Here is a 21,653-nt window from a genome sequence, read left to right on the forward strand (position 1 = left end):
CACTTGGTGTCTCCTATTTTTCAAGTCTTTGAAAGCAGCTTTAGGCCTTTGTTCACATTGGAGCCATTTGTCAGGGTAAATCACATGACAAGTCGCAGCCTATTGCCGGCAATAGTTTCAATCGGTGTGCCCCCGACTTTGCTGTGCCGCACAGATTTGCAAAAGTAGTTCAATAGACATCTGTGCATGAAGCCGCACAGATGTCTTTCAAGTCACACTGAAATGCGGCTTTGAAATTGTGCAATTTCAGATGAAGTCGCACGATTTTAAAGCCCCGTTCAATGTGAGGGCTAAAAACCTCAACTTGACTTAAAGGATAAGTTCAGCTTCGGGAACAGATTACATGTTCCATCTGCTTTCAGGGTGGAACATGCAACTTGTTCCTGCTCCTGCAGTGGCTCTGTGATCCCAGCCCTAGGTGTGACAGAAGTACAAGGAGAAGATCCCCCCTACCAGCAGTCACCTTTTGAAAGGAGCGCAACCGTACAAGGCTCCGCCCACATGAACAAGTCATTCATTCACATAGTTCAGTGAATGAACTACAAGTACCGACATCTTTTGCGGCTGTCGGCTTATAGTTCTCAATTAACTACTAGGTATGATGTACGGGCAGACAGCTCACACTAACAGTCTGCAGGAGACCTGCATGGCATCAGCAATCTATTGATCACTGGTGAAATGCTCTAAAGGCTCCTAAAAAAAATAAAATAAATAAAAACCCAAAAAATATTAAAATTTGCATTTTTTTGTAAAGGTGAACTTATCCTTTAATGTACCTACAAAAAAGTTAGTCAGATTTGATCAAATGAAATCATCGGTTTCTCAGAAAGATTGTTCAATGCAACAAAGCAAAAGGCAGATTTGGTCACATTTCACTGCATTTTCTGAAACAGAAAAAACAAATCGATCTAGTATAATCAGTTTCGGTAAGAAGCAATTCTTTTACTGAAATAATTGTTATATCAGATCATTATATTACTCACTGCTCCATCTAGTGGCCAAAATGCAGTATATTAAGATTTATATTTAGGCAGTATTAGGGCTCTTTCACACGGGCGTTCCGATCAGATCCGCCTGTCAGTTTTTTAGGCGGATCTGATCGGATGCCCCATTCAGCCCTATGGAGTAGCGGATATCAGCGGTGACATGTCCGCTGACACCTGCATCCGATCCTGTAATTAGATTGAGGCTGAGCCTGATACATAAATGTCCGTGGACAATAGAAACTGTTCTAACACCATAAATACTCCATCATAGGTGCATTTGTCAATCAGCTAAAGTTTCTTTATTTTCCATATGTTTACATTTATAGAACATTACATAGTGCTTTCATATTTGAAATTTCCACCTGTCCGTATTCCAAGAGAAGTTTCTACTTAATTTGCCTTTAGTCACACAACCACAAGGTTGGTTTAGGTACAAACCAAATCCTAACATTATCACCCTAAATTGTGAGAGGATATGCCTGACAATATGGGGAGAAATATTGAATTTCTTCACGTACCTATAAAAAGCTTTTTTGGATGTATTATATAATGTTCGTCTAGGTGATTGGACACTGGCAAAGCCACCACTTAAAGCTTTAAAACACTCCCTCACACAACCCCCCACCATGTGCTTCTCCGTTTTTGGAGCCTGAAATGAATGACCAAAAAATAGAAGGGTGGTCTTGTACTGTACACCAGAAATAAGATTTTACAGGTAAAATCAATTTTTCTTTATCATACAGTACAGGACCCAGACTGCCAAATCGTATCTTTCATATCGATCAATGCCAAGAACGCCCCTAAACTCCATTCTGAATTTCAGAACTTTGTGACTTTCAGCAAAGTTACGTTCAGAAAATGTAGCTATTCTCAACAAAGGTTCCTCCAGAGGCTGCTAGGGGTTCCTTGAGCCAAGGATGATGTGCCTTCTGTTTTACGGTGCCTACATAGCTCAGGGCCATGCATGATGCCAATAATTTTTTTAGCGGTCTGCGTTTTTACGGCCCTCTTCAGATCACCTCACAGATTTCCAATTGGATTTAGGTCTGGGCTTTGGCTGGGCCATTCCAAAAACTTTGATCTTCTGGTAAAGCCATTCCTTTGTCGATTTTGAAGTATGATTTGGGTCGTTGTCATGCTGAAAGATGAAGTTCCTCTTCTTGTGCAGCTTTCTAGCAGAAGCCTAAAGGTTTTGTGCCAATATTGACTGGTATTTGAAACTGTTCATAATTCCCTCTACCTTGACTAAGGCCCCTGTTCCAGCTGAAGAAAAACAGGCCCCAAAGCATGTTGCCCGCCACCACCATGCTTCACTGTTGGTATGGTGTTCTTTTGGTGATGTGCAGTGTTTTTGCACCAAATTTTTTTTTTTTGGAATTATGGCCAAAAAGTTCAACCTTGGCTTCATCAGACCAGAACACATTTTTCCACATGCTTTTGGGAGACTTCAGAAGTGTTGTTGCAAAATAATTAGCTGGGGTTGGATGATGTTCTTTGTAAGAAAAGGCTTCCTTCTTGCCACTCTACCCCCTAGCCCAGACATATGAAGAATACAAGGAGATTGTTGTCACATGTACCACACAGCCAGTACTTGCCAGATATTACTGCAGCTCCTTTAATGTTGCTGTAGGCCTCTTGGCAGCCTTCCTGACCAGTTTTATTCTAGTTTTTTCATCAATTTTGGAGGGATGTCCAGTTCTTGGTAAAGTCACTGCTGTGCCATATTTTCTCCACTTGATGACTGTTTTCCATGGTATATCTAATGCCTTGGAAATTCTTTTGTACCCTTCTTCTGACTGATACCTTTTAACAATGAGATCCCTCTGATACTTTGGAAGCTCTCTGCGGACCATGGCTTTTGCTGTAGGATGAGACTAAGAAAATATAAGGAAAGACCTACTAGAGCAGCTGAACTTTATTGGGGGTTAATCAGAGGCACATTAAATGATTGCAGGAGTGTAATGACTCCTATTAAACATGTGTTTGAATGTGATTGCTTAATTGTGACCACAGCTACATCCCCAGTTATAAGAGGGTGTGCATACTTATGAAACCACATTTTAGTTTTTCATTTTTATCCCCCCCCCCCCCCAAAAAAAAAAAAAAAAAAAAGATTTCAGTTTGTTTTTCAATTGAGTTTTACAGTTTATAGGTCCCATCAAAGGAGGAAAAAGTTCTGAAATGATTTATCTGTGACATTGTTTTTACATCACAAAAACCTGACATTTTAACAGGGGTGTGTAGACTTTTTATATCCACTGTATATGGGTATTGTTGCTCCAAGCGCATAAAACTTTTCTGGATGTTTCCAATCTTCATGCAAAACATTGCTGACTAAGGCATGAACAGGAAATACATTATGATGTTTTTACTGTATCCTTGAACCCATATGCTGGTCACTTTCAGGCCCTCAGGCACTAGAGCAACAGCGGAACAAAACCCATCAATTTAAAGCAGATATTCACTGCATCTGAGCAGCACAAACCAAAAAACACTAATTCATTTTTTTATATTCAAAGCAAACTCCCCCATCCATCCATGTCTCCATGCTTTATTTTGGTGAGAAATCACTTTGAAAAACACCCCCTAGGATTTCTGGCCATGGCCATCTTGAGTAAGGGCAAATGATTCATGTAGCATTTACTTCTTGCCATTAGCTCAAGTATGCATACAGGAGAGTGCTGAACTGTGAAAGCCCCTCCTGAAGATTCCTGGGATATATGACATAATTTGCCTAGGCATAAAACCAGGAAGTAAATGTAAAAAAAAAAAACAAAAAAGATTTTTGTAAGATCTTACCGTAAAATCCTTTTCTCTGAAATCCATTGACAGACGCAGCCTCATCTTCATTAGCTGAATGGGTTATTCTCCTCCCTGCAGGAGTAATCTAGGCAGGAAAAATGTAAAATGTACACGCCCACGGGTCCCCACAGGCATAACCCACACACACTCAGCAAATCAGTTTAATTGCAAGTAGTGAAGAAAACAAAAACAAAAACAAAAAAAAACATCCCCATATCAGAGGGGCGGGTGGTGCGTCTGTGAATGGACTTCAGAGAAAAAGATTTTATGGTAAGATCTTACAAAAATCTTAATTCTCCATCATCCATTGACAGACACAGCCTCATCTTCATTAGCAGAATGGGCCTCCCAAAGCAGTGTAGGCATGAGGGGTGGGAAGAACGCAACCAGAAAGTAACGTAAACTCCAAAGGCTAAACTTTGCCCACTGGATAACATGAAGTTCAACCAAACAGGAGGCTCATCCAGGTTAAAAGACCCCCTAAGAGAAACAAAAAAACATTCTCTTACAAAAACAGCAGCCTGCAAAACCTTGCGGCCAAAAGAGGCATCCAAAGATGCCAACAAATCCAAATTGTAGAATTTTGTAAAGGTGTACACAGACGACTAAGTCGCTGCCTTACAAACTTGTACAACAGAGTGCTGATGGCGAAAAGCCCAAGTGGCACTCAGCGCTCTAGTACGACCCTCGCCAGTGCAGAGTCAAGAGTCAGCCCCAGATAAGTGACCTGTACGGATGGCGTCAGAGTAGATTTCTTGAAATGATCTTCCACCCGAATTCTTGAAGGGTATGAACTGTAATAGAAATGTTGGCCAACAGATCGGTGTGAGAGTCTGCTCGCAACAGGAGATCGTCCAGATATCCTAAAATTGAGATTCCCGCTGACTTAACAGGGCCAGGACCTTGGTAAAAACCCTGGGAGCAGAGACGAGACCAAAGGGTTACGCCACAAATTGAAAATGCTCCTCTGTCACCGCAAAGTGGCAGAATCGCTGATGTCCCTTGAATATAGGGACGTGGAGATACACATCCTTGATATCGATGGAGGCTAGAAAATCCCCCTGATTTAAAGATGCCACTACCGACCGAATGGACTCCATTCGAAACTTCTGCACCCGCACAAAGCGGTTCAGAGCCTTGAGGTCCAAGATTGGACGCACCATGCCCTCCTTTCTGGGCACCGTGAACAGGTTTGCATAGAAACCTTGAGAGCGTTCTCGCGGAGGAACCGGCACAATCACTCCTTGAGCCAAGAGATCCTGCACAGCGTCCCGAAAATCTTTCAAACGCTCTGGAGAAAGGTGGAGATTTGACTGAAAAACCTGTCCGGCTGGGACCAAAATTCCATCTTGTACCCGGAACAAATCACGAATCCATTTGTCTTGAATGAAGGAAGTCCAGGGCTCCTAAAAGAAGCGCAGACGTCCCCCCCACCTCAGAAACAGGTGAGGGTGCCCCTTCATGCTGAAGAGGACTTGTCCGCAGCACCGGACTGACTGGCCTTGGACTTGCCCCAGTGCTTCTTTGCCCCTCCAGAAGCTCTGAAAGGCTTACCTTTTTTTTTTGCGCCCCGGGGGCATAAAAAAACGCCTATTAGCAGTAAAAGGAAGGACCCCGCTTAGCACGGGGTATTTTACCTTTGAAGGATTGAGGAAGAAGAGTACTATTCCCGCTAGTCAGACCCTTGATCAACTTCATCCAGTGAGTCGCCAAACGCTCTCCCAGAATAGGGAGATCTGTCTGGAACACCAGGGCCTGGGCCATCTGGTCCAAAAGTTCCATTGATTATGGGGAAACTACGTCAGGGTCCAAGTTCCCTTTCAGAACCCTAATCCATTCAGTAACTGCCTGTGATACTAAAACAGACACAAAGACCGGTTTCAAAATGGATCCTGCCAACACGTGAAGATGGCGGGAAAGGGATTCCACCCGCCTGTCCACCGGATCGTGAAAACCGGGGAATATTCCACAGGCACAATAGTTCAACCTGGACACAGGGTGGTCCACCTTAGGTGGCACCGTTGGAGACCGTTTTAGCAAAAAGATACCGGTGTTTAAAGCGTTTTGGCACAAATAGCACATGCTTAACGCGCCGCCATTGGTCATTCACAATATCATGAAAAGTCTCAGGACACGGAAAAACCTTGCCAGACTTTTGGGCCTTGCAGGAGCCAAAGGCCACCTGCGTCCCTGGCGGCGTGGGCTCATCAGCCAATTTTAACGTTTCCCTCACTGAAAAAATCAGGGCTTCCACCAGAGCGCGTTCCCATGCTGCAGCACATCAGCACATCAGCCTCTGCATCAGAGGACTCCACCAAAGATGGAGAAGGCAGCGGCGGTTTCTGGCTATTAACCTTTTTCATGACAAAATTAACTTTTGTTGCCAGGCTTTCCAGATCTGCTGAAATCGCGGTCAGTGACTGCAATCCGGACTGTCTGGGAGTTGCACAGAGTGGGCCTGAGGGTGAATTCACAGTCTGGGACTCCATAATTTAAGTTACAAAAAAAAAAAATGTACTGTCTGCAGAGTCCCCTTTAAATGTACACTAACAGCAGAGTGTGTAGGGATATGCCCACAAAGACCACAATACTGTACCACCTTCAGAGAAAACGCCCCTGAACGGCCTCTGCAGCAGGAAGAAGAGACACAGGAAATGACCTTGGTCAGCAGCAGGAAGAAGAATCACAGGAAGTGACCTCGGCCTGGATGTAAAAGGTCACGCTGCTCATGCAGTACATAGGACTACACAAAAATGGTTGCCAATGCATTTTATTAGGAAGCTCAGGGAAAATGGCTGCCCCATACAAGTCAATGGGAAAAATCTGTACATTGCCCACACTTAAGATGGCGGCGCCCACGGCGTACCATGCGGCCAGGGACCCCCACCATGAAGGCCCCAAGGATCTACAACAAGACCCAGCAAGAAACAAGGTACTATTGCCAGGCGCCCCAGTTACATAGCCCCCCGTGGGGACGGGAGAGGGAGACAGGGCACAAAGGCCGGGTACCTGACAGGCCAGGGGAATCTTTTAGGAGGTACAGGTCCTATTATCCCCAGGAGAGGGCCCACATCCCCCCACATTTAGTCACCATACCATGGACCGGGTGGGCTCCGCTCCGGGCAGACCTCCTCCCACCTGAAGTGGGGGTGCTGCCAGCCGAGCGGTACGCTGCGACTCAGGGTGTTCCAGGTTGTCGCGTCCCAGCGAGGCATCCGCTCGCAGGCTCGTTCCCTCCTGGAAAGGGGCACCGCCGTGGCGAGGCCTAGTGCGGGACTATAACCTGCTCACGCTTGCAAGCCAGGCTGGGGGGACCATAAGGATCTAGATTAAGCAGTGCGAAGCCCCAGCTGGCATTGCTTGTAGATCACCAGGAGGATCCCCTGAACACTAGCTAGCAAAGTGAGAAAAGGGAAATAAAAAAAAAATAAAAAACTGAGACCGAAGTCCCAGCAGGAAACCTAGGTCCTACTCCTTTAGGCAGAAACAAACTGGTTTTCTGAGCGGAGTGTGTGTGGGTTATGCCTGTGGGGACAGCCCCATGGGCGTATACATTTAAATTTTTCCTGCCTAGACTACTCCTGCAGGGAGGAGCATAACCCATTCAGCTAATGAAGATGAGGCTGCGTCTGTCAATGGACGATAGAGAAAACAAGTTTAAATCAAGTAAATATGGTATACTTTCCCATCTATTACTAATGCTAGCAGCATGAGGACTTAAAATAATCAACGTTGGTTGGGAGAGTGAAGTTTCATTTTAACTGCTTCCCAAAACCATATTTTTTAAGGCATGCCATGAATGATAACGGTCACAGCAGCCTCTGCTCTCACCAAGCTGTCAAGCCATCAAACGGCTGTTGTCAAACATCCAGTCAGAAGACTCTGAGTCAGGTGGTTAAGAGGTCACAGAGGGGCTGCCACCCCTAGGCTTTTTAGCTCATCTTTTGAAAATAAATCTGGGTAAAAAATGTGTCTTTGTTGAGACATTGCTGCCACCGATTATGAAGTCTGATTGAGGTAGAAATCTCAGAAACCCAGGTCCCCTGCTTCAAAAAGTACAATGCCTGGGATAGTAGAGAGGGACTATCTTAGTCAAATTTTTCTTGATTACCTTTCTAGGTTTCTAGCCATCCTTGTTCCTGAATCCCCTGTGGGGTATTTCTGGTTATCAGGAAGGAGCTTAGCATAGTGTCCCATTCCCTGAAGGTACAACCTGATTTCAGGTAGAACTGTACCGCTTCTGCTCTGTATAACCTTGTGGTGCAGAGGGAACCTGTTCTGGAGTTATCTGCCTTGTGTCCTGTTACACCTCTCTATGAATGTCTGTCCACCATCTTGCGGGGAATAGTGCCCACAGCTGGGCACTTTAAAAGCTGACCTTCATGCCTGCAGGGAAAAAATACCACCCCCACATGTGCCAAGAAGGGGCAGAAGTACTAAGATTACACCTGCATCATTTAACAGAAGCAAGATAGTACCTGCACATGTGCCAGAGCCTTTAAAATGGTGCTTAAAAGGCTCAGAGGAAGAGGCAGGAACTTGAAATGCGTCAGCCTACCTATGGACGCATTTATTCATCCTGTTGTGATACTGTGGACTTCACAGTCCTTTTATGAAATGCCTATACCAAACATGTTTGTGAGTACCCCCTTTTTATACCTTTACACATTAAACTGTTTTAAGGATAATGCACAAGGCTGGTGCGCCCTCTGTTTGGTTCTTGTTTATGGCGCTTGAAAGCATGACCATAGCATGAGGGAGTCTAGCCGGTTCAGCATAGGAGTGAGGTGAAGTCTTCGAAAATGGCCTGCTGCTTCATGGCTACGGATACCTAGGCACACATCTTGAAAACATTTTCCCCCAGCTGTACTGGCTGTTATTAAATAGTCAGACCTCTCTACCCCACTCCGTTCATCCTTAAGTATTGGGCCCTACTGCAGATGGACCTCAGCTTTGGCCACTAACCGGAAAAAAAAATTGCCTTCCACTCTCATGGAAAAGGCAAAATCACTTTAGACAACAATTTATCCTGATCCGCTGGATCCCCGGTATACGTTCCTCCTTATACCTATTCCTTCACGAGATATTACAGTGCGGGTATATGTAAAAAGGAATACACCTCCACTAGTGTAATAACGTTTTAACAATCATAATATTTATTAAAACAAAATCATTACACTCCCATGCTCCAATGTTTAAAATATGCATGTATGGCCGTGCCAAGCATATCCTTCGGATCGCACCCTCTCCCATGCTGGTTAAGCGATAGTTCGGAGACACCTGCAGGTCACAATCAGCTGTTTCTGGATGCCCTACAGTCGCGTCCGACGCTTTTGGCATTTCCGAGTTCGTCACAAGGGGTTGGCTGTGAGGCCCGGTTCTCAGGACTATAAGCGGTCACTCATTAACCGTTATGCAAAGCATTAACCCTTTATAAGGATCTGGTGAAGACAAACGCCTAGCTTATAATACTAAGCATATACTGATACTCACGGGTAGCTATCCACCTTTCCCTTTAACCCCTGTATCTGGGTTCATACACACTTTTACAAATAAAATTCCATGACTTCACGTAAATATTCATGACCTAATGTTTCATGAAATGTCTATGTATACATGTTAAATAAGAAGAAAATCCATGTCAGACCCAGCATATTTTTACTAAAATAATTGACAAGCTTTGTAGTGTATAGTACCTCTGCAGTTAGGGTTTCGTTTCTGGATACAGCGTGACTCAAAATGGTCCCTTGTTTTACAGTGAATGAGATGGAAGCACCGCTGCTGAAGCTGGGAGCCGGTGTCACTTCAGGCCCAGCGATCGGATTGGAAGCGGTCGAGCACGCAGCTGCAGACTGGTGCTTTGCACCTTTAGCGTGGGTAGACAGCGCGGCCTCTCCCATGTTCGAAATGTCAAACGTTTTATGACACAGTGTACATTTAGCACGTCCCGGGTCCTGATCTTTCTCCAGCCCCCTCTCATACTTTTCATCATGAAGCCATACATTTTTAAAGCTGCATTTCCCTGGCATTGCTGGCCTGTGAACACACTAACTTTAGCTGAAACTGTGTTACCCCCATAAAGTTAACTTGATTTGACCAATATACTGTAACTGGAGAAAGCAGAATAATGGCTGCTCCTGCTTGGGGATAAAGCTTCAGTTTAAGCAGTCATAATGGAGGTGCAGCCGAACTGGTATTGATGGCACAGTCAGATGCACAAAATGCGGCGCTTACTCTTTAGGCCCAAACCACAGTCATGATGGAGGTGCAGGTGGACTGGTATGGATGGCACAGATGCACAAATGCGGCGCTTACCCTTCTCTATACTCGGGGGTCAAGTCCTGGGTAAATAAGTGTGGGAACTCACCCAACCGGGCAGGGAAAACCAGGGGGACGGAGAGCACAGGGGGAGGGGGGGGCTGGAAATCACTAAGGGGGGAGCCAGGGAGCACAGGGAGGTAGAGAGCACTGGGGGAGCCAGAGTGCATGGGGGGGGGGGGGGGAGATGAAAAGCACTGTGGGGAGCTTAAGAGCACCGGGGTGGGGGCTAAAGAGCACTGGGGGGGGGGGGAGTAAAGAGCACTGGGGGGGGGGGGGGTTAATAGCACTGAGGGGTGGGGGGTTAATAGCACTGAGGGGTGGGGGGTTAATAGCACTGAGGGGTGGGGGATAAAAGCACTGAGGGGTGGGGGATAAAAGCACTGAGGGGTGGGGGATAAAAGCACTGAGGGGTGGGGGATAAAAGCACTGAGGGGTGGGTAATAGCACTGAGGGGGGGGGGCTAAAGAGCACTGAGGGGGGGATGCTAAAGAGCACTGGGGGGGGGGTGCTAAAGAGCACTGAGGGGGGGGGGGGTTGCTAAAGAGCACTGAGGGGGGGCCAGCAAAGGACGTTGTATAGGAGGGGGATAGGGCAGCTGCATATACAGTACAGACCAAAAGTTTGGACACACCTTCTCATTCAAAGAGTTTTCTTTATTCTCATGACTATGAAAATTGTAGAGTCACACTTCAAGAGGTAGTCACCTGAAATGGTTTTCCACTTCACAGGTGTGCCCTGTCAGGTTTAATTAGTGTTATTTCTTGCCTTATAAATGGGGTTGGGACCATCAGTTGTGTTGTGCAGAAGTCAGGTAGATACACAGCTGATAGTCCTACTGAATAGACTGTTAGAATTTGTATTATGGCAAGAAAAAAGCAGCTAAGTACAGGAAAACGAGTGGCCATCATTACTTTAAGAAATGAAGGTCAGTCAGTCCGAAAAATTGGGAAAACTTTGAAAGTGTCCCCAAGTGCAGTCACAAAAACCATCAAGCGCCACAAAGAAACTGGCTCACATGCGGACCGCCCCAGGAAAGGAAGACCAAGAGTCACCTCTGCTGCGGAGGATAAATTCATCCAAGTCACCAGCCTCCGAAATCGCAGGTTAACAGCAGCTCAGATTAGAGACCAGGTCAATGGCACACGGAGTTCTAGCAGCAGACACATCTCTAGAACTGTTAAGAGGAGACTGTGTGAATCATGCCTTCATGGTAGAATATCTGCTAGGAAACCACTGCTAAAGAAAGGCAACAAGCAGAAGAGACTTGTTTGGGCTAAAGAACACAAGGAATGGACATTAGACCAGTGGAAATCTGTGCTTTGGTCTGAGGATTCCAAATTTGAGATCTTTGGTTCCAACCACCGTGTCTTTGTGCGACGCAGAAAGGGTGAACGGATGGACTCTACATGCCTGGTTCCCACCGTGAAGCATGGAGGAGGAGGTGTGATGGTGTGGGGGTGCTTTGCTGGTGACACTGTTGGGGATTTATTCAAAATTTAAGGCATACTGAACCAGCATGGCTACTACAGCATCTTGCAGCGGCATGCTATTCCATACGGTTTACGTTTAGTTGGACCATCATTTATTTTTCAACAGGACAATGACCCCAAACACCTCCAGGCTGTGTAAGGGCTATTTGACCAAGAAGGAGAGTGATGGGGTGCTGCGCCAGATGACCTGGCCTCCACAGTCACCGGACCTGAACCCAATCGAGATGGTTTGGGGTGAGCTGGACCGCAGAGTGAAGGCAAAAGGGCCAAGTGCTAAGCATCTCTGGGAACTCCTTCAAGACTGTTGGAAGACCATTTCAGGTGACTACCTATTGAAGCTCATCAAGAGAATGCCAAGAGTGTGCAAAGCAGTAATCAAAGCAAAAGGTGGCTACGTTGAAGAATCTAGAATTAGATATATTTTCAGTTGTTTCACACTTTTTTGTTATGTATATAATTCCACATGTGTTAATTCATAGTTTTGATGCCTTCAGTGTGAATCTACAATTTTCATAGTCATGAAAATAAAGAAAACTCTTTGAATGAGAAGGTGTGTCCAAACTTTTGGTCTGTACTGTAGATAAATTGATATTTTCATATTCCTCCTGCAGCTGCTGAGAGGAGGAGAATCAGGCATTCAGCGACAGCAGGAGGAATATGGAAAGTTCAATTCATTTATATGCAGCTGCCCCACCCCCCTCCTATCCAGCGCACAAACAAGGCTGCTCAGGCACTCTCACTCACCTTCTTCCTGTCGCCGACTCAAGGAGCTGCCACTGCAGCTGCCTTCACACAGAGATGCGGGTGGCCCTGCGAACATCGGCCTGACACCCCCCAGTGCGCGACCCCCCCCCACTACGCCCCTGGGAGTGGGGACAGTAAGTGCACTATTTCGCAGTTTCAAGTTTAGGTAGATCAAACCGCCGCAGAGTTCCCAGCCTGTCACAGTCTATTCATATTGAAGAGGCCGGTGACCAGGGTTCAGCTGTGCAGCACGCTGCGGCAGATTAATCCGCCTAAACCCAAAACAGAGAAAATAGTCCACTTACTGTCCCCCGCTCCCACGGAATACAGGGGGCCCGGAGACATTTTCTAAATAGCTGCACAATATTCCATATTCAATGACTTTCCAAAACTTAGTGGGGTTTTGGGGTTTACTCATTTTCCATGACTTTCCCAGGCCTGGAAAGGGTCATGTCAAAATCCCATGACTTTTCCAGGAATTTCATGACCGTACAAACCCTGCTGTATGGACATACCAGAGCTGCCGTGTAAAACAACAACAACCCCGCAGCATAATACAGACCAATCAATATATGATAATGGATACAAGTTATATATACTCCAAGATGGGAAGCCACCAGTCCTTATCTTAGGGGGAATAAATATCAACTCTGCCTTACATCAGGATCAAAAAACCCAATGTTACCATAAACTGCACGCATCAATTGATACAATAATGCTAAAAATGCTAAAATATTCAAATATCGGTGGTGGAATGTGAGATGTCTTTTTATAATACATTGGGATTCCACTGTCTCTCCCAATTCAAGCTACTAGCACTGTCTGCTAATTAAATAAGACTTTTTATTTTATTTACTTATTTTTTACTAATTTATATCTAGTTTGTAAATGTCACACTGTGCTACAGATTTCTGTCACATGTACAGTGTCTTGCAAAATTATTCACCCCCCCCCCCCCCCCCCACTGGTTTTGTTGCCTCACAACCTGGAATTAACATGGATTGTTTGAGGATTTGCATCATTTAATTTACAGAACATGCCCACAACTTTGAAATTTTTTTTTTTTTAATATTGTAAAGCAAACAACAGATAGGACAAAATAACAGAAAAAGTGAATGTGCATAACTATCCACCCCCCCTAAAGTCAATACTTTGCAGAGCCACCTTTTGCGGCAATCACAGCTCCAAGTCACTTTAGATAAGTCTCTATGAGCTTGCCACATCTTACCACTGGACATTTTGCCCATTCCTCCTTGCAAAACTGCTCCAGCTCCTTCCAGTTGGATGGTTTGTGCTTGCGAACAGCAATCTTTAAGTCTGACCACAGATTTTTTTATTGGATTGAGGTCTGGGCTTTGACTAAGCCATTCCAACACATTTAGATGTTTCCCCTTAAACCACTCAAGTGTTGCTTTAGCAGTGTGTTTGGGGGTCATTGTCCTGCTGGAAGGTGAACCTCCGTCCTAACCCCAAATCACGCACAGAGTGGTACAGATTTTGATCAAGAAGATCCCTGTATTTAGCACCATCCATCTTTCCCTCAACCCTGACAGTTTCTCAGTCCAGGCTGCTGAAATACATCCCCGCAGCATGATGCTGCCACCACCATGTTTCACTGTGGGGATGGTGGTCTTTGGGTGATGTGATGTGTTGGGTTTGCGATAGGGCTGCACGATATTGAAAAAAAAAAAATCACATTGCGATATATTTTTCCTAACGATATATATTGCGATATTTTTTTGTGGCGGATCCTCTTCATCGCGTAGGGAACTGGGCGGGAAGTATCACAGCAGGTTAAGAAGACAGTGTGGTGGAAGGCAGAGAAGTCGGGACTCACAGTGAGTAGAAGAACACAGCCTGACATCCGTGGGGGGGCAGAGGGACGCCGTGGAAGGAGGGCAGAGAGGGACGCGGCATCTTTTGATTTGGGGGGGAGGGGGGTAAAAGAATATGTATTGGGGGTGCTTTGGAAGGGGATTGGACACCCCCCTTCCACCAGCAGAAGTACTCTCTCCTCCCAATACATATCCTCTTGCGCCCCCCACCCAATCACTCCATCATGTGTGCTACTTGCCCTTCCTGGTTACTGTGCCCCCCCCCTCCACTGTATCTAGAACAATACACAGACCTCAGATCATCAGCGCAGCTCTGGTAGTGAAATCTCCCTCCTCCTGGGTTCCTTCTCCTGTCTGTTTACATCCGAACATGTGCAGGGGGAGGGGGATGCTCAGTAAGATGTGCGGGCTGCCAGTGGGGAGAGAGGTGTCTGCTGTTACAGGAGGATGATAGCTGCGAGTGGACACTGGGCTGCAGATGTCCCGTGTGCCCCCTCCCCCTCCCTTTGGCAGCGCTGTGTGTTATAGTACACGCTTCTCTGCCTTCCACACACACTGTCTTCTATCACATGTTCTGGCGATGTGACTATAGCCCAGGCTCACCACGTGATGTCGATGTGAACATCGACTATCATTCAGCCCTAGTTTGCGACAGACATAACGTTTTCTTTGATAAACCGAAAAGTTAAATTTTAGTCTCATCAGATCAGAGCACCTTCTTCCATACATTTTGGGAGTCTCCCACATGCCTTTTGATTTTTGCTGAAAGTATTGGCTTTCTTCTGGCCACTCTGGCATAAAGCCCAACTCTATGGAGCGTACGGCTTATTGTTGTCCTATGTACAAACTCCAGTCTCTGCTGTGGAACTCTGCAGCTCCTCCAGAATTACCTTAGGTCTCCGTGCTGCCTCTCTGATTAATGCCCTCCTTGCCCGCTCCATGGGTTTTAATGGGAGGCCGTCTCTTGGCAGGTTTGCTGTTGTGCCATGTTCTTTCCATTTGGTTATGATAGAATTTAGGGATGCACCGAATGTTTGGCGGCCGAACATTATTCGGCCGAAAATAGAAAAAATAGCAGTTTCGGTGTTCGGCCGAATAAGTAAAAAGGCAGAATAAATTTGTGCCGAACAATGTCAGCGGCGGTCACTAAATGGCGGCCCGCGCGATGCTTCCGCCCGGACCGTGAGCCCGCTACCTAGGAGTCCTTCAGTCCCCTTCCTCATTGGCTCCCTGCTCACACGCCGCCGGTGTCCTGTCCGGCCGCGAGTAGGGGGTGTGACATCACGCGCGCGTCCCGCCCCCTGCTCCTGACTGCGGCTCCTTCACACTAGGTCCAGCGAGCGTGACACTATGTGCACGCCCCGCCCCCCTGTTCGCGGCTTTTGGCTCCGACCTGGCTGCAGTTCAGGTATGTGGAGCACATTTGGGGGAGAATACGGTAGCTGCACAAGCATTAGTGTGCAGACTGGCATATTTTGCCATATGTTGCCACTTGCCATGCTCATTAGAGTGCCCTATAAAGTGCCCCTTAAAAAAAAAAGAAAAAAAATGTGCCCAACAGAGTGCTCCGTTGACATAAAATGTGGCCATCAGCGTGCCCCTTATTTTATGATGGGCATATTTTATGTTAAGGGGCACGCTAATGGGCATATTTTATGTTAAGAGCAACGCTGATTTGAATGTTTTGCCCATCAGAGTGCCCCCTAACATAAAATGTGCCCATCAGCGTGCCCCCTAACATAAAATGTGCCCATCAGCGTGCCCCCTAAAAATTGGCAAAATAAATGGAAAAAATGCGAAACACCGCGTTCGGTATTCGGCCTTCGGCCAAGCATTTCATTATTATTCGGCTTCGGCCAAGAATTTAATTTCGGTGCATCCCTAATAGAATTGATGGTGCTCCTGGGGATCATCAAAGACTGGGATATTTTTTTTTTTTTTATAACCCAACCCTGACTTGTACTTCTCAACAACATTGTCCCTTACTTGTTTGGAGAGTTGGTCTTCATGGCAGTGTTTGGTTAGTGGTGCCTCTTGTTTAGGTGTTGCAGCCTCTGGGGCCTTTCAAAAAAGGGGTGTATATGTAATGACAGATCATGTGACAATTAGACTGCACACAGGTGGACATCATTTCACTACTTATGTGACTTCTGAAGAAGTTGCACCAGAGCTTATTATGGGCTTCATAACAAAGGGGGGTGAATACATACGCACATGCCAATTTTCTGTTTTCTATTTCTAAAAAAAATGTTTTATGTATATATTTTTCTCATTTCACTTCCCTAACTTAGACAATTGTGTTCTGATCCATCACATTAAATTCAGATTAACAAAACATTGAACTTAAGGCTGTAATGTAACAAAATAGGTAAAAAGTCAAGGGGGGGGGGGGGGGTGAATACTTTTTCAAGGCACTGTAATTGTGTTTAATGAGTTGCATGTTGGCTTTCTCTTTTTTATATATACATATTCAACTGAAGTAGCAGCATTTATAATACGTATATCTATTTATTTATTCTATTTCAGCGTGGGGGATTATTGTGTATTAGTCTGAAGGGGAATCACTGTTCCTACTAAAACCAGATTTCTCTCACTGAGAGATGCATCCATCACCTACGGATGAATAAAAGGGATGATCACATGCTGGGAGAGATCATATGAGGCACTGGTTTTTCCAGAGCCAATTACCTGAAAGTGCAGCATATATCCCGTCTTTTATGATTGACAGGCTGTGCCTGTACTGTACAATAAAGAAGGGACAAACATCATAAAGATCTTTTTTGAGGACTAGGTGACATAAGTTTTCAGCACAGGAATATTGAGGGACAGATTCTTTACGTTAAGAATTAATAATGGTAACACTAGCAAAATCAATAACCACATTAAAATGGACAAGATTATTTTCTAATACCTAATGGCATTATGTTTAGATCAGAAAAGACATTTTGCCACAGCTGAATTTCATTTGCCCTTCTGGAACATAACTACTGGAGCTTGTAATGGTAGCAATGATGAAAAACTGTATTAATTTGTTAAGTAATATTTGCAGGGATTTTTCTCACCCAAGTTACCTATGTAACCATATTGTTCTGGTGGGATTTTGAAAGTGTTACTAAACCCACAACAGTAAAATCAGTCTGTATATGCAGTAAAGCATGCTTTTTATACTCACTGTAATGTAAGGGGTTAAACCTCTACAGTGTGTAAAAAGGCTGTTTGATCCTGTCTTCTCTGATCCTCTCCTTCTACTGTCCCCAATCCCTCTGCTGATAGTACAGAGCCCTAGGAGGCACTATGCGCATGCTCAGTTGGGTGTGTATTGCTAGAGTCTTTTTTTTTTTTTTTTTAAGGGGCGGGAGGGGGGGTGCATGTGATCAACACAGGGTCAATCAGCACTGTCCAGACAGAGGGTCAGGGGTTATGCAGCCTCAAAGGACAGTGAGGAGAGAATGAAAACTCCTCCTACAAGCTTTACCAGTGCTCGGCCGGACACTGATAGAAGTCCCAAGACTGATAGAAGTCGCAAGACTTCTATATACTGCTGATGAGAAAGGGGATTTAGCAGTTTATATTTACTAAAATAATTGCAATTCCATGTTATGTGTACTGTGAAAGACCAGTTACAGTCAATGCAGGGTCCTGGGTTTAGTAACACTTTGAATCTAAGAAGCCTTTGCTGTAAATAAATAAGCTACCCATTGCACCACATTCAGCACTGTTCTTAAAAAAACGTTAACATTTAGGGCAAGGTGACAATGTGTTTGTGAAGAGCAGCCCTCCGTGCCAGTAATATTCCTTAACCCAGCACTCTTTTGCCACTCCTGCCCTCATTGCTACTGGCAACAATACTGGTGCTTCCAGGCTTAAAGGAGCATGTAACATTCATATGTGACAGTGCTGGAGTCCAGCAGTCAGTCTCTAGGCCTGCCATGGTTTTATGACAAAAGGAGTGTTGCTAGGGTGATTGTGTGTAGTGGGTTGTCCCCATCCCAGTTATATAGTCCTTACAAGAGTAAACTGATAGTATCTCTTTATGGCCTATTGCTAAAAAATAAAAGTCATATTCAAGTCCTGAACCTCTTCATTGGTTTATCTTTCCAAAAACATCAAAAGCATCCAAATTAAATCACTTACATTTGTCTTTTTTTACCGAAGGAGGGGCGAATCTTAGCCACTTTTGGATACAATCCAGCACAGATAACCGCCTTGATGAGCTTTTCATTATCTAGAAAGTGGAACACTTATTAGACACTTTAAAAAGGTAAAAGTGACAGCAGACTGATCGAAGATTACCACTCACCTGAATTGATATTAGCTTTAGAATGCTTTGGATTACTGCTGCTGACAAAGCCTGCTCCAAGCAGGTGCTCAGCAAACTGCCCTTTCATGTCATTTAGCATCTAAAAGAAAAAAAAATAACAGGAAGATTTGCTTTGTAGGGGTGTACTACTGACATGAGTGTCTGAATCCCTAATGAAACATGATTTTATTAAGAGAAAGCATAGTACCTTGAGTGAATTAGAAGACAGGAAGTTATCCCAGCAGTAGTCCTTCTCTGCTTTTAGTCCATATCGCTTTGATTCCTCCCAACCCTAAGATGGAAAGCAGAAATGTTTTTTTGTAAAATGAATGCCATTTGATTACAGAAAAATAAACTGAATAGACTGAATTTAAAATTGTGACAACGGTGCCACATTCATTTTAGAACACTACAGAACAATAAGGGATCATTTCGCACAAAAAAAAAAAAAAAAAAAAAGGACATAATACACATTTGTTTATTCGTATTTTTTTAGAATACCATCACTCCTTTGTACCGGTTTGCTGTGCAGTATCATTGTAATGCAAGTGAAGGAATCTACTCTCTAATGAAGCAGGGATGTTCACAGATTAATATATATTTTTTTTATTATAAAAAACATTGCATTAATGAAGAAACGCACCTGTGCACTGTGAAAGTATCTGCCTATGCCGCTTTTACATTTGTAACTCGCTCACATCTTACAAAAGACTGGACATTTTACTTGCTTGTAACTGAGATTTTAGACAGAACAATTAAAAAAAAAAAAAAAAAACTTAGGAGCATTTCATTGTTTTTTTACTTTTCATTTTGCTCTGAACACCTGCAAATAGGTAATGTGTTATGGTTAGCATTGCTGTTGCTGCACTGCATAAACACCACAAAGGCTTAAAACTACTAGTGGTTAGAAATAAATTGGATTTTTATACTTACCGTAAAATCCATTTCTCCATGAGTCCACCGACGGACGTAGCTGCTGCTTATTCGTAGATGGTTGGGTAATAAGCCCCTCCTACTAGGAGTGACCAGTCAGAGCAAAAGGCTTTGACACGCCCAGGAGGCGGTACCCCCAGGCTATTACCCTCGGCCTCACGGCTGCATTTCCAGTTTAGTTGCAAGCAGTGGAGAATAACCAAAAAACCCTCAGAAAAAAAAAACCAAAGGGGTGGGAGCTTCGTCCGTCTGTGGATTTTACGAAAATTGTACAAAAATCCCATTTTCTCTTTCGTCCACTGGAGGACGTAGCTGCTGTTTATTCATAGACGGTTGGGACATCCAAAAGCAGTAAAAAAAAAAGCAAACAAACCCAAAAGGAATGCAATTCCCATGGCTAACATAGCCAACATTAAAACATGGAGCCCAACAAGTAACAACTGCGGCTCAAAAGTAACAAAACCACAAAATAGGTCGCTCCTTACACGGCGGCCTGCAACACCTTGCGGCCAAAGGACGCATCTGCAGAAGCCAGCACATTCACTCTGTAAAACTTGGTGAATGTGTGTACGGACGACCAAGTGGCCGCCTTACAAACCTGCAGCACTGACGCTTGATGGCGGAAGGCCCAGGAGGCTCTCAACGCCCACGTAAAGTGAGCAGTGACAGGGAAAGGCGGAAGCTTGCCCTTAAGAGAATACCAACGTCTGTCTGATCCATCGAGAGATGGTCGCTGCAGACGCAGCCTGACCCTTCCGGGGTCAATCCGTATTCACAAACAAGTCCGACCGACTCAGTAACCTCCAGATACACTCGTATCGCCCGAACCACATCCAAGTAATGCAAAGCAATTTCCTTGGGATGGGAAGGTTTCGGACAGAGTGACGGGAGCACTATGTCTTCATTCAGATGAAAATCAGAAACAACCTTAGGCAGGAAAGACGGATTAGGTCGTAACACCACCTTATCCCTATGGATCACCAGATAAGGAGAACGGCAAGACAACGCCGCCAGTTCAGACACCCTACGAACAGAGGTGAAAGCCACCAGGAAGGCAACCTTCTACGAAAGTCAAGCAATAAAATGCGCCGAATGTTCTCAAAAGGAGGATGCTGAAGAACCGACCGAACCAAATGAAGGTCCCAAGGAGGCACCAGGGACCTCGTAGGGGAGGGGGGGAGCCAAATGCCAAACCCCCTGAAGAAAAGTACAAATCAAAGAGTGAGTAGCCAACGGACGTTGGAAATACACAGCAAAGGCTGAGACCTGACACTTAAGAGTGCCCAAAGCCAAGCGTTGGTCAACCCCTTTCTGCAAAAAAGCCAGGATCCTGCCGACAAGGATCTGGGATGTAGGTGGGACGCCTCACACCAAGCAATGTACGCTTTCCACGTATGGTGATAGATCTTCCAAGAAGTGGAGTTCCTGGTCTTGAGTAAGGTAGGGATCACAGAGTCGGACAGACCCCTGTCCTTTAACACCTTGCTCTCAACAGCCAAGCCGTTAAAGCCAGCGACTGTAAAGCAGGATGGAAGATGGGACCCTGCGACAGAAGATCTTTCCACAGAGGAAGTGCCCACAGTCCTGCCACCCGTAGCCGAATCACGTCGGCGTACCAGGATCTCTGGGGCCAATCTGATGCCACCAGAATCATCGAAATCCCCTCCAGCTCGACCCTGCGGAGGAGACGAGGTAAGAGTTTCAGCGTAGGAAACACATAAAAGAGCCTGTACTGACTCCAGGGAGCCACGAGGGCGTCCACGGCCTGAGCCAGAGGACCTCTGGACCGAGCCACAAATTTTGGAACTTTTATGTTTTGCCTGGAGGCAAACAGATTCACATCCAGGGTTCCCCACCGGAGACACAACTGGTGAAACACTTGCGGATGCAGAGACCACTCTCCCTGATTCAGGGTTTGACGACTCAGGTAATCCGCCTGCCAGTTGTCTACGCCGGAAATGTACACGACAGATAGGGCCGGAACGTAAGACTCCGCCCAGCTCAGAATTTCGGCTACCTCCAGAGCCGCCAGGGCACTCCTGGTGCCCCCTTGATGAATGACATATGCCACGGCCGTGACATTGTAAGACTGGACCCGGACAGGACACCCCTGGAGAGCGTCCATCCAATGGAGCAGGCTCAACTTGATTGCTCTCAGCACCAAAACATTGATCGCAAGATCGGATTCCTCCATCGTCCAGGTACCTTGAACGGTCAGAGTGCCCAGCACACCCCCCCAACC

At 45.4% G+C, this 21,653-nt stretch overlaps 1 protein-coding gene across 1 annotated transcript in view; it reads right to left on the reverse strand.

The window, feature by feature from the left end:
* Window positions 1–21,653, reverse strand: part of DHX36 (DEAH-box helicase 36) — a 181,313-nt gene that overhangs the window by 39,106 nt on the left and 120,554 nt on the right. The window contains exons 20-22 of the mRNA XM_082251944.1: window positions 18,687–18,770; window positions 18,479–18,578; window positions 18,313–18,403 (exon numbers count right to left, since the gene is read on the reverse strand). Coding sequence (XP_082108070.1) covers window positions 18,313–18,403; window positions 18,479–18,578; window positions 18,687–18,770 — 275 coding nt within the window. The remainder of the gene's footprint in view (window positions 1–18,312; window positions 18,404–18,478; window positions 18,579–18,686; window positions 18,771–21,653) is intronic.

Source organism: Pelophylax lessonae (assembly GCF_965119305.1).
Source record: "Pelophylax lessonae genome assembly, chromosome: 3".
Lineage (NCBI taxonomy): Eukaryota > Metazoa > Chordata > Amphibia > Anura > Ranidae > Pelophylax > Pelophylax lessonae.